A 19,312-nucleotide genomic window follows, 5' to 3' on the forward strand; every position below is an offset into this window, starting at 1 on the left:
GTATTCTTCATAAACTTCCATGACATCAATTATAATTAAACTAAAATGCAGTCCCAAGCAAAACTGTAGAATGGGTGTATAGAAAGGGTTCATCTCCGAAGCATATTCATGCTTTTGGGTAAGCTGGCCAAGGGTTAGGGTTAGCCAAGTTTTGGTTAACATCTTACCAGAAATGTTGGTGGGAAGCACTTGGGGCAACTCATGCATACCATCTTTGCACAGGCAGAGAGTCATGTAGAGGGGAACATTGGATTGTAGATAGGTCAACCTCAATAAGAGTGTCTCTGTTCCTAACGGGTGCATGTTTTCCTATTTTTAAGGAAAAAAATGTACCAAAACATCATTCAAGTCCTTGCGTTCCTGTGGTTACGTGTGTGTGTGTATGTGTGTATGTATGTATGTGTGTATGTGTGTGTATATATATATATATATATATGTATATATCTGTGACCATTGGTATACCACCACGCTCTTCATCTAACTTTGGAAATAACCTGTGTTTTCCTGCATTGTGTGTTCTACACATAATCATAAAAAAGCATAACAGTAGGGTTATGTCTGCAGGGATTAAGGATGAGCGCTGTTATATCATAAGTTAATGTCTGATTAGCGCTGCAATCTGTTCACATAATGTATAGTCAGCTGTGATTCTTTTACCGATTTGTACCTTCCATTGAACTGAAAGGGTTTAACAAGAAAAAATGACCCAGTCCACATCTTTAGGCTTTTAATAGCTCAATGAACCATTGTCTAATTCCTTTGTATGAAGAATTTGCTACCACCGAACAGGGCCGAGAAAAGCGTGATTGGAACATAATTTTATCCTGCGTTTTAAAGCCCTCGGATAGCTAACATTTGTCTGTAGTAACTCAATTTGTACTCTGGCTAGGTGATTTCCATAAAAAATCCATTATGCCCTTTGCAATTTTTGTAGACGGTACCTAAGAGAGTAGAGCCATATCATTGCAAGCAGAATTACATTTTCTGCTAAAGAACATTCCATCCTAATCCCGTTAGGGAATTTCAACAGTGAAGAAATAAATATAAAAAAATGAAAATTATTTGTTCTTTTTCTTAAAATCTGATATGTAAGTAAATAAAAAATTGGTGGCAAAATGGGCCGGTGTAAGAAAAAGGAAAAAAAATCTAATCGGAGCTGGGAATAGAACTCAGAAATAAAATTACTTCTTGTTCTGTTGCCCTTGAGGCAAGAAGTTCTGTCGTTAGTCGGTGCTATTGAGTCAATATATCGATTGCAACGGCAGGTCTAACATTTATTTAATAAGGGTCTCAGCTTATCGGTGAAGGTTTATTTTACATGGAACGCGAGATGTGCATTTTTCTCGAATAGTTCATTATGTTTGACAAATGTCCTACAAGGTTTGTGGGCTTGTACCTTGGCAGTTCCTTGGTAGTAAAATCAACATAGGTGGTTTAACAGAAAAAACAAAGGGGGGAGGGGGGATAAATGAAAGACAGGTGGCAGAGAAATCTGGTTTAGAAAAAAAATTGAATATATGGGGGTGTTGTTAGTTTAGTGGGATCTGTGGTGCAGAGTGGATCTTCACGCCTGCTGTGGCTATTGTTAGGTTTCCCACTCTTTCCAAGCTTCTATTGTAAATGGGAAATTTAGTAGTGGGTGTGGCAGAGTACACCAAAACATTGCCTCCATTCATGATGTAAAAGGGGTTCACTAGCCTCAACCTATAGCTTAAACATCGCTTTTGTGGACTGACTCTTTTATTCCCACATTTATTTTAGTTGTATTTGTTTATTACATGTGCTAAAGTGTAATATTTTACCAATTGTTTTTTTTTTTTTTTATTGTTATCTGCAGAGGCACGGGAAATTGTCCTGAAAGCACAAATCTTGGCTGGAGGAAGAGGTAAAGGAGTATTTGACAGTGGCCTAAAAGGTGGAGTCCATTTAACAAAAGAGTAAGTTTTTATCATTTTAGAATATGGAGGTATTGGGTACCAGCACTTTGAAATATGTTTTTTGTCTTGTTTCCATTACAGCATTAGTTTCAAGATCTCCAAAGTAGTAAACTGGTATACTGTACCATGCCCGTAACGTTGAAGGACATTAGCTGTACTTGCACTCATAGAAGGTAATCCCCAGCAGTGCATGGAGAGCCAGCTCACAGCCTTTTCTTGTATCCTTGGAATAAAGAGCGGCTTGCAGATGTTTGATCCTGCTAGATGCACTAAGGTGTATTTTAATGTAAATTAGTTGTTGTCCCAGCTTGGCCATTAGTAGTTAAATCAGTAAACAACCACTTGTCTGTAGGCTGTATAAAGACACCTGGCCAGGAGATCTTGGGAAGAATATCAATCACAGTTGGTGCTGTGGATATCCACAAGGCAAAACATGAAATTGGTGCTGCCATAAATGTTAAAGTCGTTCAAAGTAACAATGATGTATTGTTTGTGTTTTCCATCCAATGTCTGTGAGTACCTTGAACCTACATAAACCTACAACCTATGCACTTGATTGCCACTTTGATGACCAAAGGCCATTAAATGTGTTGAAGCCAGGCCAAATTCATATGACTGAGAGTGCTGACTTTAATCATCTAATCACATTTTTTTAAAGTTTCCTTACACATGGGTAACCTTTGTAAAGTAAATGTTCACTTTACATTACTTCTACTTTACTGAATGAACTCCACAGCACATATCCAAACCAATGGTACCATGAAAAATAAAGCAAGAATTTTGCAAAATTTTGCTTTCTACTTCTCAAGACATGCACAGTATCTCCAAATATTTTTTTAATTTCATACTTTCCTTTTGCTTGACAACCTTTACTTTTTCATGCATCAAGAAATCTACATGATCATTAAGTGTTTAGTTTTTTTTTACATTTTCCTCATATCTAATAGACAATTTCCTTTTCTTTTTTTCTTGCCATTCAATTTTTGGATTTTAAGAAAATCTTAATCATTGCAATGCTCTGCAGTAAATTGCTTTCATCCTCAAGAATTTACGTGCACTACTTACATTAGGCAGTTTAAAAAAAAAAACAAGACACATTCTTAAAGTTCAGTCTTTTCAATTTCTAACAATTTTCAACATCGAAAAAGAAAATATAGTGCCATCAACCACAGTATAATTTCTTTGTTCAGAACTATTTCTTTTGAGGCTAATAAGTGAAGGTTATAAATGGCTATTTACAAGTCAGGTCTGCTTGGATGTGGAATTCACAGGTCTTGCCTAAAAGCTTTAATTTACCCAAATGTCTGCTTGGTGTGGGGAAACATATTTACATATTCATATCAGAAATGCTCGCTTAAAGTCTCCTCTCTACTTTTCTACCCCAGGTAATGCCATATTTTATCGTTAGAATGGTGGATAATATAAGTTTAAGGTATCCACTTGTTAAATGCTGTTAAAGATCTTTCCTTTATTGCTTCATGCTGTAGGGGATTTCAAGATGTTAAAGGATTTTTATCCTGTTATGGCATTACTGTATACAGTTCATTTTGAAGGCATTTACATCCATTGGAGAGTCAAAGTTTATTGGGAGCAGGTATTCTCTGCATGTTTGATGAGATCAGAGGACCTTGGAGCATTTTGATGATCAAGAGTTGTACATGGCTGCCCAACCGTGTCACATATATAAAAGATATATTTTACTCATAAAATGTGTGTGTCTAATCTGTTTGTTTTAATTGTCTTACAGTCCAGAAAAGGTGGGAGCTCTCACAAAACAAATGATTGGCTATAATCTGACAACAAAACAAACTGCTACAGGTGGTGTTAAAGTTAATAAGGTAAGTTTTGATGTAATTTGGGTCAATTATATTATTGTGACATCTACCACTGTTTATAACATATTCCCCACCTCCACCTTACCTCCCAACCTAAAAAGAAAAAATCTTGCAACCCTGTAAGGACATGTGTGTATCTGTACAAATGCTCCCCGCTTAATGGCCAGGTTCGGTTCCTATGACCTGGTCATTGAGAAAATTTGTTGTTAAGGGAGAAGCATAGGATAGAGCTGGTCTGTAGCGCTGCAATCGTGCACTGCCTGTCAGTGACAAGCTCACTGACAGCCTGCAGACCGGGGATCGTAGAGGATCGCAAAGGAGCAAGACAGAGGGAGGCTAGAAGACTGAAGAGGCGTCATGGTGTGTATGTACACTGTAAAGTTTTGTACAGTATACTAATCAGAAGAAGCGATTATAAGTTCAGGCAGTCAGTAAACAGGTAAATTGGTAAACAAGGATTACGTGTAATAAATATGAATATGCAAAGAACAATGGAAAGGAAAGATTAACCTGAGTAGGGTTGAGAGATTCAAGAAAACCGTGTTGCTTAAGGCTATGTTTAGACTACCAGTAAAAAAACAAAAATGCAGAGTTTACTCCATATGGGCACCTACAGTCAATAACCCAGGTGTGTGTTTTCAGGCAAATAACACCTGGTTTGTGCAGGCATTTGTAGCTGTTTTGAATAATGCAGTGTGACGTCTGATCTCGCCACATGGGGACAGGACTTGTCATTGGGTTTTGCTGGGGCAGTCGGTGACAGATGTCCTCGCCTGCCCTCATGATTGATTGGCTGAACCAATCAAAGCAATGATGATGACATCATTACAGTCATCAGTGTTTTAATTGGCTCATGGATCCAATTTCTCTTACTGGCTGAACACCCGAAACTGGATGGATTCCCAATAACATCTAAAATGGTTAATAGAAAAGGAAAAATATAAAGGTGGGGGTGTCCTAAATTTTAGGCCTAATTTAACCCAGTCAGAGATTGGATTAAGGATACTATGTTCATACCCCAGGATGGGGGTGCGGATATCTAGCATCCACCTTATTAAGTGGTTAAAAAGTATTTATTTTATTAATTTACTTTGGCACAAGTTTAATAAAATTCAGGCACCTAAGGATCTGATAACCATTTAGTAATCTCCTCACCTTTACCTTCAAATCTCTTCCTGTCCTATTCTTCAGATCTTCCCTCTTGTGTTGACTATTTCCTCTCACACATATAGGCCTATTAAGGTAATGGAGTCTGTTACTGAAAAGTAGGTATATGCAGGAAGCAAGAGTGGGCAAAACTCCTTGCTTTTACCACAGGAAATAATGGTCCAGGATTTGAGGCTAGCAGAACACATTTGATAATTTCTAAATCTATTCACACGCACCTTTAGATATCTGCACTACATACAAGCTGGTTCACTTTAGGTTATGCCTGTTTTTTGCTCAACTCTACCGGAGAATTAGGTGATTTATGAAGCTTAGGTATTTGATGGGATTCCAGGAATGTTTTCTTAAGTTTTAACTTAAAATCATCTTAAATCAGACAAAGAAAGGTGAGGGGTTATGCAGTTTTCATCATTGGCCCAGATATGTTGGAGGAGTTGAAGTATTTAAAAGCACGCTTAGTTCTAAAAGACGCTTTGATAAATAAGGCCTACTGCGTCTTGCACAGAAAACTAAGCATCTGTTTTTCGTGGTATATTTAGTTTTAAGCATCTTCTAACGGTATCGCTTTTGATCTGCTCTAATTACGTTTTTCACAGAAAAAGTAAAATTCAGCCTGACGACTGCCAAACAGATCGCCGTTACCCCTTTAGCAGCGCACAAAATACTTCGGCAAAATTGCAAGACGCAGGCAATTAAAAAGCCTCTCTCCTGGCTTTTGGCAGATGTCCATGTTCCCACTACTGTAGGAAAGTCATTTCTTTTAAAATGGGGAAAACAAAAGGCATCAAGTAATGGTAAAGCCGGCCTCATTATCTGTGTTTAACTGCACCTCTGCGCCCTAATATAGAACACAGGGAATGTCGATTCATTAGGATAAAATTAGCATGTTTCAGAGGCTCCATGCTTAAATGTTTGGATCGCAAAACGAAAAGCTTGACGCGTTGTAGCTCGATAAATGAAATAAAGTGTCCCACTTGTTCTCTAGGGACCAGATAAAGGAATGCAGGGACAACAATCTTTCCTTTTGCAACCAATTTAAAGAGGAACTCCAGGCAGTTTAAATAGAAAACATTTTCTCTCTCACTTCACCCTGTTTGTCTATTTGGTAATTTATTTTAAAGTATGGGTAAACCAAAAGCTCCTATTAATTGTGTGAAATGGTTTTTCCATGCCTCGGTGAGGTTCTTTCGCCACTTTCTAGTGCGTAGTGTAGGAGTGTGCTCCATGCTATGCCCACATCACTTCCTAATTTTGGTGGTCGGTGCCTGTTGCAATTAAAGTGTCCCTACAGGGGCATTTAGTCTTAAAGTGGAGAAGCAGCTAGCAGCCACAGGTAGCCATTATCGGAAAAGAAGCCATGGTTTAGGGTGCCACCAAATTCTTCTTTCTTCACATGGTCCTTGCCATCTTTGGTCATCTTGTTTGGCTTGGCTGGGATGGTGTAAGTCCCACACAGTCATGCAGAAGATTTTTTCCCAGCACACGCAGAGGATGCTGGGAAAGCCGCGTATCTTAACAATCTAAGTTGATGCTGCACATGCACAGCTCAGCTTTGTGCCTGAAACCCACATGGATCAGGCAGGTAGGAGAGATTAGTGCACTCTCTTATTACTCTCTGCCATGACCTGCCCGACCATGTTATCTAAAGTGGAGCTTTAGTTCACCTTCAAAACTTTGTCACTGTCCTGAAATGAGTATAAAGATAGCGCATTCTAACATTTGTCTAGGTTTGCGATTGAAAAAGTAGTGATGGCAAACACAACCAGACAATATGTATTTTTTAGGATGTAGGGAGAACTAACAAATGCCATATCTCTCTTTTACTGTAATTGTACCCATTCTTTAAAAATAATTACGAGTTAACCTTTCACTGCTGGTAGACCATATTCTGTACATAAAAGTGGGTCAAAGACCTCTAATATATCTGTAGTCAACATTCCCCTTGCTAATTCCCCTTACTAATAGAAGAAATGTGTTATACGTACATATAAGAGTGCTGATCTGGTAGTACAGCCCAGGGTATAGTAGTGTTATGTCATGTAGATGTGAATGTAGAGTGATTGCTTGGCCATAGTTGAACCATACCTTGTGGCAATGCCTAAATTTCCCCCTCCTCCCAATATTGTGTGCAGCAGGCACGGACAGCTACGTGGATTAGGTCTGCCTTGAGGCATCAGCATTTTATTGAGATGGCCAAATACAGTTATTTATAGTAGGAACACTTGTCTATCTTGCCCTAATTTTTCTTTCATACTACCCCAATGTGCCCTGAAAATATTTTGTTGACTTAAAGACTTAAACCTAGCAATGCCTTCCTAAGCTTTTTCCATGGTTAATTGGTTTCTAAGCCATCAATCACTGCTTTCAGGGAGGAATAGTTCTAACTATTCTCTAACTTGCCTTTAGGTAATGGTAGCAGAAGCGCTGGATATCTCTAGAGAAACCTATTTTGCCATATTGATGGACCGGGCATGCAATGGACCTGTGCTTGTTGGCAGTCCTCAGGGAGGAGTGGACATAGAAGAGGTGGCTGAGAAAACCCCCGAACTTATTTTTAAGGTAAGTTCTCATATTTGATCTTGCACACAGAACAGGTTTGTATCTTGTACATTTTAATGGAAAACTAACTTTTTATATTATCAATGTAAACTAATTTTTTTTATTTTATGTAATCTGTAACATACATACATCTAATACAGAGTGTGTCTATGACACTTAGTTTATAGATTACACAAGGCTTTCTTATTCCACCACTGCCTGAATGTTAATCATAGCCTGACTACCTTCCTAGCTAAGTGAAGAGGGGATATATTCCTCCTCTGAAATATTGAGATGTATTTTAGTGCCATGGCTGTAATTAAAATATCTACTAAGGAAGGAAATCTTTTTAGAAAGGGAAAGGCTTGCACTTTTTCTCCACCAGCTGTCTGCAACAAGTGATACATTTTAAAAAAATACTTTAAAAACTTAATATTTTTTCCAATGAATATAATATTATGAAATAATATTATACATACTCATTGAAAGAGAAACCTTTTATATACCACCCCTTCATGCCAAATCCCAGAAAAAGGGCTTATTTTTCATTTTAGCATAAAGAATGGTGACTCACAGATCATGCTGCTGTTCTTCCCTTGTGCACCCAGAGCTGCTGATTTATAGCTCAGGTATATCCGAAAATTATAGAGTAATTTATTCTTACTTGCATAAAGTTCTTTTAGGCTGTAATTTGCTCTCTTAATTCTTATTTGTGCAATGAGTTTTTAATTTTCTTTCTTGAATTCATCAGTGTAATGTGGATAATGTTTGTTTTAAGAACACAGTTTTGTATTTTATTGGAAACCTTTTTTTTCATCTTGTCGTAATCCTGATGGGGTTATACTGTTTCAGTTGTCCATAGTTAAAATAGGGACACTAGAAATCACCAGCTTTGTCACCAGACATTTCAACAGATTTTTGTGTTTGGGAACCTATGTACGGCAGCCTGCTGACCCATGCCACCTGCCAGGATTTTGTATCCATTGTATAGCGCAATACTAAGTCCATTCCATAATGCTTACCGAAACCCAAGAGCAAAAAATGTAATATCCTGCGACTACTAGTCCTTGGATGCAGTGGCTGCTTTTGTCTGGTAAATTGCAACATGCTTGGTAAATATTGTCACCTAAGTTTTCGTTCCCCTTTCTGTCTTACTTTCTGGGGTTAGCAGGACAAATGAATGGTAACATTTTTGTGTCTGGGACACAATAATAATTAAAAAAAAACCTTCATCCCCACCTTTTACAGTCGGCTGAAGATGGAGACTAAACTGGGAATGTCTATTATGGGTTAGTGCAGTCTATGGGCATATAGACTGGTTCTGTGGTTAAGATTATTTGTTATCTATAGGCATATTTAAGCCTTGTGTAGAGGCTTGATTTTGGTAAGCGGACATGATAGATTTTCTACTGTAGTTACAAGCTATCATTGGCACTGCAGTCCCACAACACTATTAGGTAATCCGCCATGATGGGTCAATAAAGACTACTTCCTATTGGGGAGACTTAGTGGGTTTCCAAAAAAAGAAGAGGCACTCAACTAGAGAAGCAAATGGCTGAGATTCTTTTCATTAAACTGTATTTATATGTCCAAGATAATTAAAATTTACCATCATTGTGTTTCATGGCAGTTCAGTTGCCACATCTATAGGATTGGAATACATTAGGTTTTAAACACAAAATTACTTCTATTTTGGTAACGGGGTCAATTTTTGAGCTGCTGAAATGTTTTGTTTTAGTACATATCAAGCATTCAGACTACAAATATTTTTTTATTATATTAGAGGCCTGCAGAACACATACCCAGCTTGGATCTTTATTGCAAATCATGACATCCAGCTGGATCCCTGCTATTAGCTACAATACCCACTTCCTCCTGTGTCCCAGGTACACCTATTGAAAGTTATTTTTCTGGCTTCTCTAACCAAAAAGTTCAAACACACAGGTTGATATCTTGTGCTATGCGTCTCTACCACCCGAGGAAGCCTAAATGGTTAAATGCGTCAGGAACTAAGACCAATTACTAATTTTTCTCCTCTAAAATGCTCTAAAAAATGTAATATGTATGGCACAAGGTCCCATACCCTACCAATAGGAGTGGGCCAAAGACTGTTTACCTGTAAACCCTGGCTGCTCCATTTTTTCTTTTATACACATTTTTTGATCCTATGGGTTGGACTCCATTTAGGATATTGGAGAAAGAGGGAATCCTCTCACAACAAACTGACTATATTGCGGTGGAGGCAGTACTGTTTTTCCTGTTCTCCTTTTGAGTACAGGACACTTTAGTTCAATGATCGTTCATTCGGTTGTCACTGGAAACAATCATTTTTATTTACAACTGTAAAATCTGGTTCACCTGACTTTGTGCTCAGCAGCTTCTTCTCTGTTTGTGAAAGCATAAAAATAATTAACCAATGAGTAAACAAATAATGCAAGCTACTGCAAAGTAAAACCCCAAGAGTGTGCCGTCCCTGGCAAATTATATCAAGAAAATATTAGAGCCTGTGCAGCCAGCAGAGCCACACCACTGGTGCATGAAAATGGCAGCCCAAGATTTATCCTTTAAAGATGATTTATTTCATAGTAGTGTTAATTTTAAGCTAGTTTTTAATGTCATGAAAAAATGAAAATGTCTATTGATTTTCACAGAAATGTCAACGGTACATCCTGTGACATGAAAAAGAAGCTAAAACATTAGGCTTCTTGTGCACACTACTAATCTCGTCATCTCTCATGTATTATTTATGAACAAAGGGAGACGTGTAAAGTTTAGTGGCAACCATGGCTACTTCCAAAAATACAATGAAGCAATGTGTGGCCACCCAGGGACAGGAAGTGTACTATTCACAGGATTACCAGGTGAAAACAATAATGAATGCCTGAGAATAGAAAACACACTGAGTTTAAGGACTGGTAAGCAATACAATATATTACAATTACAAAAAAAAGTTTTGACAGTACTGGAACTTTAATATTCCATTTTGACTGAAATGTGCCATTCACCCCTTGGAATTCTGGTCCTTTAGCTGTACTTTGAAAATCGATTGGATGATCAGATGTGCTCCGTTCCAGACCCTGTGGCCACATTTCATCAGTTCATTTCTAGTTTACAGATTGCCCCTTCGAACACATTTTTCTTGGATTGAGATGTAACAATTAATGTTTTTCAAAGCCAAAACAAAGACCTCTCCCCAAAGCATATTTTGTAATAACACGGCTGGGTCGTGGCATCAGCACAGCAATAAGATTCCGGAGCCTGTCAGAAAAATTAGCAGCTTAATGTTTGTCAAAGCCATCTGCCCAGTAATTAGAAGTGAAAAGCGGTGTCAGATTGTCTTGTCGCTGTGCCACCGTCTTGTTGTGGAAGGACTTCCTTCAAAGCCTGGTGACATAATTATAATGTACCCTTCAGGCACCTGTTTCAACTTTGAAATCTTGACACTAGGGTGCATATTAATTTTTCATTTATAGCTGACTTAAATATTTTTTTTTGCAAAACTATCTTTCTTGTCTGGCTTAATCTTTCTTTCCCTTTGTCTTTCTTTTTGTATTAAAAGGAGGAAATAGACATATTTGAGGGAATACAAGACAGTCAGGCATTGAAGATGGCAGACAATTTGGGATTTAAAGGACCTCTTCAGCAGCAGGTAAGGAAGATGGAGAAAATTGAGAGGCGTCAGCTGAGATTTATTTACCACGTTTCCCTGAAAATAAGACTGAAAATCGCATTAGGGCCTTTTTTCAGGGGATGTCTTATTTTTCTCATGTACAAAAAAAATCTATATTTATTCATGTACAAAAAAACATAGCTTCATAAGCAAACAAGTGCAACATAACAAGAAAATGTGCTGGCAAACGTTTGACTCATAGAGTAACATGCAGACACAGAAACAAAACTTCCAAAGCTTTGTTGACCACAAACCCTAACCAACAAAAATCTAAAAAAAAATATAGCAAAAAAAAAAAAAAAAATTAAGATTCCACCAACCTCTTATTAGTACCGTAAGTTAATTAACCCTGAGATTTCTTCACCCCTTGTTCCAGTGCATTGAAAATCTCCTGTTCTCTCTCTGCTCTCTCCTTCCTTTTGGTATCCCTCCATGTACCACGTGACTGTACCCTCCGAAGAAGTCAATAGAGCTTACTTTCGGGGGAGGGCTTATATTTCACCCTTGCATGATTAGCATGCTAGGGCTTACTTTCGGGGTAGGTCTTATTTTCTGGGGAACACATATCCTAAGGTGGTCACACATATGAATAGATTGATCTAGGTTAAAATGAACAAGTGATTATTCCATGATTAAAATATTGAATGATACAACAGATATGTTACCAACATGTAAAACAAAATATTCATACAAATACTGTCTCTTATTTGATTTCTATTACAATTTGTTTTCTAACTGTGATAGGAATGCACTCCCTATAGCAAACATGCCTTGTAATAGAGAAAGAGGCCTGAAGTAACAACCACAGATTGTGCCATATAGAACTCATGGAAACAGAAGACAAAGTCACCAGCAGTCCAAAGTACAGGATTATTGCATCAATGTAAAAACACTGTTGCAACATGTTAAAAAGCCAGGGACCCTGCATTGCCCCGAAATATTGGTTTGTCAATATTTAGTGACAGCACTTTCACAATAAAAGCAAGAATCCTGTAATTTGGAGTGCTGGTGACTTTGTCTTCTGTTTTCTTGGTTGTCTGACACACGTAATAGAACAATCAAAACAACCGATAAAATTCAGCAATGACCGATGGATTTGTACAGGGCTAGCTGTTACAGGGCCACGTTATATGTACGCATGCTTATAGGTAAGTAACAGTTAACAGTGTCTTACTAACAGAGTTGCATTTATTTCTGAATTTTATATTTGCTTTGACTTCAGCTTTAAGTTATTATATTTTCTTCTTCCCCCATTAGGGAGATTTTTCCTTCTTGTACTAATGATGACCACACAGAAAGAGAAACTTCCAATTAAAGACCGCAGTAAAAATTTTAAAGGGAGCACCTTTTCCAGTCTTTAAGGACTGGTGCAATTTTATGGATTACGCAGAAAGTGATAGGGTTTTTCCTTGATGATCACACAGACAGTTATACCAACTTAACAAACCTCTCACAAACTAAAAAAAAAAAAACCTACTACTACATTTTTAAATCGGTTGACTTACCACTTCACTATAACCTGCTGGTTAAGTAGCGTTTGCTTGTTTTGCAATATTGACACAAGTCAAGATAGCGCAGTGTACAGTGTCTTAATGAAGCAGGCTTGTTGGGAGCTGCATCTCCATCAGAGGGCTGTTATCTCATGTCCTGAGTGTGCTTAAACCACAACACATCAATAACTTAAGGTTATTATGCCCAACAAGTCAGCCTTAAACAATTGGAATCAGTGAGCAGTTGGATGATACATTCCAGGGGACAAATACAGCTGCTGCTGTGCTTCTCTTTTCCCCAGCCTGCATTCATACTTTCCTTTTTCTATGTTTTTTTTGTTTTTTTTCTAAATTTTTTTTTCCCGCTTTTGGGATTATGAAAACAAGAACAGAGATTTTCATTGTTCACAAAAAGCCAAGTAGCTGTTTATTACGTATTGTACATTTAATGGGTGATTTATTATATTCACATATGTCACGTTTATTACAGAGCAAAGCAAAACTTTTTTCCTTTGTAATAGCTGTCCTTTCTTTGGCTGATACTGATGGTAGCTAGGCATTCATTTATTCTTTCTTTGATGCCCATGAACCAACAGTGCACTCAAAAAGAAAAAAACTTATATATTTTTGCCAACTTTTAACTTTTGTAGCATAGCAACAGGGTTGTCTTAATAAAAGTTTAAGGACAGATTCAGAACTACCTTGGGATTGTGCAATCCTGTGTATGGGATAGTTTGTTCTACTTACTGTGGGTATCTTCCATTGACTCCTGCAAAACACAGTGGCTGCCTGGAGGAATCACTGAAAAGCAGGGACACACAATCCAATGCAATTCGTTAGGTAATAGAAGAATGAACTCTTCATAACCAGACACAGGTACATTTTAGGGGGTGTATCCACCCATACTTGTGCATTGCAGTAAAGCAGTATGAGATGAAAAAGAAAAAAATGTACATGCATCAATATTTTGAAAATGTAACAACCTGAGCATTTCATAAACCTTTTGTGGAGTGTATTGATGAGATTTCTGAGTTCAAGTTACTTATGACAGGTCTCCCATTCTCCCTTAGAATGGGTAATAATCCAGTATGTGAGTAGTATTGCAAAATTTGCCACCACAGACATGGGAAACTGGAATTACCAAAGCTGAATTCTGAGCAGATATAACAACATTTATTAGTACAATTTATGTATTTAAAAAATCATATACCTTTTTTTTGTAATGCAGCTCATTTAGATACTTGGCAGCTGTATTGTGACCCTGCTTTTAGTAACCACCCAAAAAGAGCTGGGTAGTACCTGAAAAGTGCCTGGTGGTGCCCGGCTAAAAATGAGTCTGGGGAGAACACTGGTTAGGTAGGGTACATGACGGATAATACTCTTTAAGAATACATCATGGGCTACATTTACAAACAAAACCGTATTGCTAAAAGGACCAGACAACCCAAACTCAATCATTGGTTTTACCAATGACAGGGTCAGTTTTATTGATTTTGTGCATCATGTCCCATGGAATGTGGTCTTGATGTTGGTGCAGTGACCCATGTTAGTCTAATATAAACCAGTGGCAGTCTAGATTTAGATTAGGCACTGAGCCCTGGATATAGTTTTGCCTGTGCCATTTAAAAGGCAGGTTGTTGAGTTATATCTGGGTTTCTGCAAAGAGAACCATACAACAACACAAATGTCATTATTCAAAAGTTAAAGAAAGTTCTGCACTAATCAGAATGCAATTTAAGTACAGAACATTCAATGATGTTGTTGGTAAAAAGTATACAAAATGATTTTTTATATGATTAGCAAAACACACTTCTAATATCAAAGAAATGTTTTTTTTGTTAATTAAAACTTGCAGGCAATCACATTACTATTTAACAGGACATTAATCAGTATATAATTTTGTGAACTAATATTCAGTTCAGTGCAGTCTCGCATCATGTTGATGACTCTTTTTATAAGCTTGCGTTAAATCAGAGGTACAATTTATCCTCCGTTTTCCTCTTTTTAAATCCTCATTTGTAATGCTTTCAAGTGTGTTATGGAACAATTTTTATATTTCATATAAGACTCATCCTTTTCTATGCGGTGTAATTGTGTTTAATGAAATGCAGGCTGCCGATCAGATTAAGAAGCTGTATGAGCTCTTCCTGAAAGTCGATGCCACTCAGGTTGAAGTGAACCCCTTCGGTGAGACTCCGGAAGGACAAGGTGAGAGGAAACAATTGTATAATTGTGTTTTCCAAATCATCATAATCTCTCTCCTTGGAGGGCTGAACCCAACAGTAAATTGGATTATTTTGTTATTGCTTTAAGATATCAAGCAGCGTATATATGAAGTGATCTTGATTTGTATATATGAAGTGATCTTGATTTGTATGCAAGTTTTGTATTTGCTAAGAGTTGTTTATTTCGTCATTAAAAGCTCATCTTCTCCCAGACACGTTTCGTTGTTTGGCTTCCAAGTGACGCTACTTATACTATATTCAAAAGTTTGTTGACACACTATCATTCCTATATGAACTTGTTGCAATCCAAGTAGAGATGATCAACTGTGGCTTTAGAGATGAGCTATAACTTAAAAAAATTGAATGGGATTCTTTAAATTGTGTAAAACCCTAACACTACTAAACAGTACTATTAAACATTTTTTTAATTGCTGTCCATTATTTGTGGTCCTCAATGGCCACATTGAAGTGATAGGAATCTCATTAATGGGGACATGAAAGTAGAAACTGCTGATGTCTTGACAATTATATGCTGTACCAAAAAGGTGCCTTTTTTTTCATCTGTTTCTATTGGAGAGATTATTCCTGATGATCGCACAGGAACTCTGCCCAAATTTAAAGCAAATATTAGCTTTTCGTATGCAGGGAAACAGTTTCACTTACTTGATGGTGTCAAAAGCTGTACATATTCACTTTTTCACTCCCTGACCATCTAATTTGACTGCTGGTAGCCAAGAAAGATACATGGTACCTCTGGGTGTGAGAATCAAGTGACTTACTACCCCCTTCTCTCTAGTGGCATCATTGTTTGGTGGTTGTCTGCTTAGTCACCCTCGGTGCTTTCACATTGAGCTAGGTAGAGATTTCCCAGCCCTGTTTAAGCTCCTGGTTGGCTGCTTAGTCACCCAGTGCTGTCACATGATGGTAGGAAGGGAATCCCCAGCCCTTTGTGAGCTCTTGTTGATTGGCTGCTCAGTTACCCAACACAGTCACATGATGGTAGGAACAGAATCCCCAGCCCCATGTAAGCTCCTGGTGATTGGCTGCTCAAGAATTCTCAGCCCTGTGTAATCTCTACTTTTCATCCAAGCACAAGCTTACTTTAAGAAGTATTATGTTGGTTTTTGCTTTGACTGTAATTTTAAATAATTAAAATTCAGGGTAAAGCAGAACTAAACCTTAATACTCACCTATTCCCATTCCCTCTCAGGGCACTATCATATTCTTCTTTCTTCACTTGCTGTAGATTATGTTTGGCCATCTTGATTGGTCAGGCCAGGATTACGCCTGCTCATGACCTCATTCATTCCCGGAACGTAGAGGGGAACTTGGGTTGGCGGTTTCCCTGGAATTAAAAGTGGAAGTTGGAATTCGGCATTTTAAAATGGAATGGAAAGTAATTAATAATCAAGTAGTTATTTTTTATCATTTTATTGTTTATTAGCTTCAGCTTCTACTAAAAAACATCATCAAATAAAAGTGGAGCCAAAAATACTCCTTTAACCCATAAAATGCCAAAAACAGTTATTTTCATTTAAAATCTCAGTTCCGGTTTATCTTTAAAAAAAAAAAACATTTATTTATCTGACTCCCTAACAAGATGCATGATTCTCATTCCGTGGTGATTTATACTTTTCATTATGTCATGTTAACACTTATCAATGTTCCTAGCGAGGCTGATGTATCAAGTGTAGTTTTTAATGTGCAGAACATCCATATATTAAACTCCAAAGATCAATCCGGTGTACTTGACAATACCCTTTTTCCCCTCTTTGCAAAGTTTTTAAATCAATTTTTGTGCAAACTGTAGTAATCATTCTGTCTGCGCAGGCCAGTGCCACTTAATCAATGCCAGGTGAATTGGCAGCATGCTAAGGAGAAAATAGTCTTCTTCGGGAGATTAAAATCCTTAAGGTATTACTTTCATAACTAACAGGCACATTGCACAATGCAGGAGCCTCCAGATTCAGCGCTCGTTAAATTACTTTGTGAGTTCTGGGAAACACCGTTTTTTTGCATTGTCGCTGAATAAATTGTGGGGACACTTTTTCTCACTAGGCAAGATATGTGGAGTGCACTGTAGGTACCTGAAAAGGTAGAGATCAGGTTTTTTAATTTACCAAGTTCAACTTTAGGCAAATGGCTAAATACAGAGATGGAAGTGAGCTGTTTTGTCTGCCAAAGAGTTTGTATTTCTGCTAAATGTTGCTGGTTATGCCTGGCAATGAACGCAGGTAAGAATACTAATTGCAGAAGGGACAATGCCTGTCTGTTCCTGCACAATGGACCTGGCTGATGCCAAAACTTTAAAGTGGAACTTTAGCTTCGCATTAAGGTCATGGCCCAACCCTCCTTGTTACAGCATTGAGAATGAATGTTTGTAAATAGGAACTTTATCTGACCTTGCCTATCTTTAAGCTTGTTCTGAGACTAGGATTTAGAAACTATTGCAAGTAGAGGTAGCCAGGCCACTAGCATTTTTTAAGTAATGATGTGTGAATGAACCTTTGTGTCTCCATAGAGCTTTGCTTCTAGGTATTGTGGCAATATTTCTCCTCTCCAGCCTCAGACCCTTGTCTGGAATCTGACAATTTCGGTAGCATTATTGTAAAACCAGGAAGTGGGGCTAAATATCACCTTGAACAAAAGGCAAAGCCCAACGTTGGCACAACAATTACCCTGTATTTAGGAGTTTCACAGAAATTGTGTTTCATGGTTATTTTAATTTCGTACTTGGCTTACTTCAGCTTTATTTATTGATTCTACGTAAAATGCAAACAAATGTTTCAAAAGCAAAAATTCAATAAAATTTCTACCACTGATAACAAAGATCATATTTATTGTTGAATGACAGAATTTTATACCTTCAAGTCATGTTTATCATGTTTAGAAAATTTTAAATACAGAAGGTCACAGACACAAAGAAACTCCTTTTTTTTGTAAGGTTAACTACAATAAAGATACTTTGAAAGGGATTTGCCTGGTTCAGATTTTTTTCCCCATTTGTGTTTACTAAGGCCTTGATTACAGTTTTTTAACTGGAGATATGGATATTTCTTGGGAATATGTGATTTAAATGAAAGGTGCATGGTACTGGATCTCTGAATAATTAAAAGGAAAGAAATTAGATTCTCTGCATTATTGATCATGAAATGAAAGTTGGGAAATTAGTTTAATGTGTCAGATAACATGTGAGTAACATTGCCAACAATTTGACCTCCATTTCATATTTTAATTGCATGTGTACCTTAAACTACTAGCTTGTGTGTTTTTTTATAATTTTAAAACATCAACATCAACGAACAAAAACAATTTTTCACTGTTCTGTTTTTTGCTATTTAACCAAGCTCCTGGCATTGAGTCTTGTTGATAGTGTCTGGTGAATAGGGTTATGGAGACATTCTGGGCAATAAGTGGTCTGTAATCAATAAAAGCTAATGAAACCATCCAATGAGAGTATATTTGTTTTAAGAGTAAGAGAAATGAATAAGGAACTGAAAATAGGGAAAGCCGTTTACCCTTCAAGAGTGTCACAGAACCATAGAGTTTACCTGTAGATACCTGGGTACCCAAGTAAGCCCAGGTTGATGCAGGAAGACCTTTCATGTCCTTTTTTCACTGGAGGAATTATCAGATTTTGTTCAGAATGTTTCTCTGGAGTTCTGTAGGGATCATATTTCCATATTTTTCTGTTTTCAAAAGCCCCAAAGTACATAAAGTGATTTTCTCCTCCTTCATCATTTTTTTTGGCTCATAGCACTTAAGTAAATAGTGGGAGCCGAGGACCCCATTGTGTTATCACCTTGATTATGAATAAAAAACAGGGATGTCACGTTTTCCTGTATATTTTCATACTTTTGAGTAATAGAGGAATTCCATACAAATGATGTCGGCACTGATACGATGTGATTAAGAAACAATTACTTTTTTGAGTCAGCAGCTACTTCTAATTTTTTGTCCCAAGTGCTCTCCCTCCCAGGTGCTGCAGCCAAAAATGGGTAGGTTTTTAGGGCTAAGCTTGGCCAGCTGTTGATTGACAGGGTAAAGGCTTATGAATCCATAATATCCAGAATTACAGTTACATTGCATCAGTATTGTCCCGACTGATGTTGTGGAAGTCAACAAAGAAAAAAAAAAAAAAACACCTTTACTTCTGCAGATCCCTTCAGAGGTTTCCTGGGTCCCACACTGTCCAGTTATTTGCCTTTGTCTTAGTGTGGAGGACGCATCGGGCACTGGCAACTTCTTTTTTGTTTCCTGGCTTCTGCCTATGCGTATACTGCGTATGCGGAAGATTTGGTGACGTAGCCTGCTGTAAATGAGGAAAAGAAAGTGCCGATCTCGATGCACGTAGTATACAAGCTTGTGTTTTTTTTTTCCTAAAAAAAAGCAGCCAGGATCCTCCTGGGATGCTTGACATGGGTATCGCCGCATCAAAAAAAAAAAAAAA

At 37.5% G+C, this 19,312-nt stretch overlaps 1 protein-coding gene across 1 annotated transcript in view; it reads left to right on the forward strand.

Moving 5' to 3' along the window:
- Positions 1–1,368: 1,368 nt before the first annotated feature.
- Positions 1,369–19,312, forward strand: part of SUCLG2 (succinate-CoA ligase GDP-forming subunit beta) — a 100,922-nt gene continuing 82,978 nt past the window's right edge. The window contains exons 1-6 of the mRNA XM_072421213.1: positions 1,369–1,411; positions 1,838–1,937; positions 3,685–3,775; positions 7,346–7,498; positions 11,037–11,126; positions 14,749–14,845. Of these exons, the coding sequence (XP_072277314.1) occupies positions 1,369–1,411; positions 1,838–1,937; positions 3,685–3,775; positions 7,346–7,498; positions 11,037–11,126; positions 14,749–14,845 (574 nt within the window). The remainder of the gene's footprint in view (positions 1,412–1,837; positions 1,938–3,684; positions 3,776–7,345; positions 7,499–11,036; positions 11,127–14,748; positions 14,846–19,312) is intronic.

Source organism: Pyxicephalus adspersus, chromosome 8 (genome assembly GCF_032062135.1).
Source record: "Pyxicephalus adspersus chromosome 8, UCB_Pads_2.0, whole genome shotgun sequence".
Lineage (NCBI taxonomy): Eukaryota > Metazoa > Chordata > Amphibia > Anura > Pyxicephalidae > Pyxicephalus > Pyxicephalus adspersus.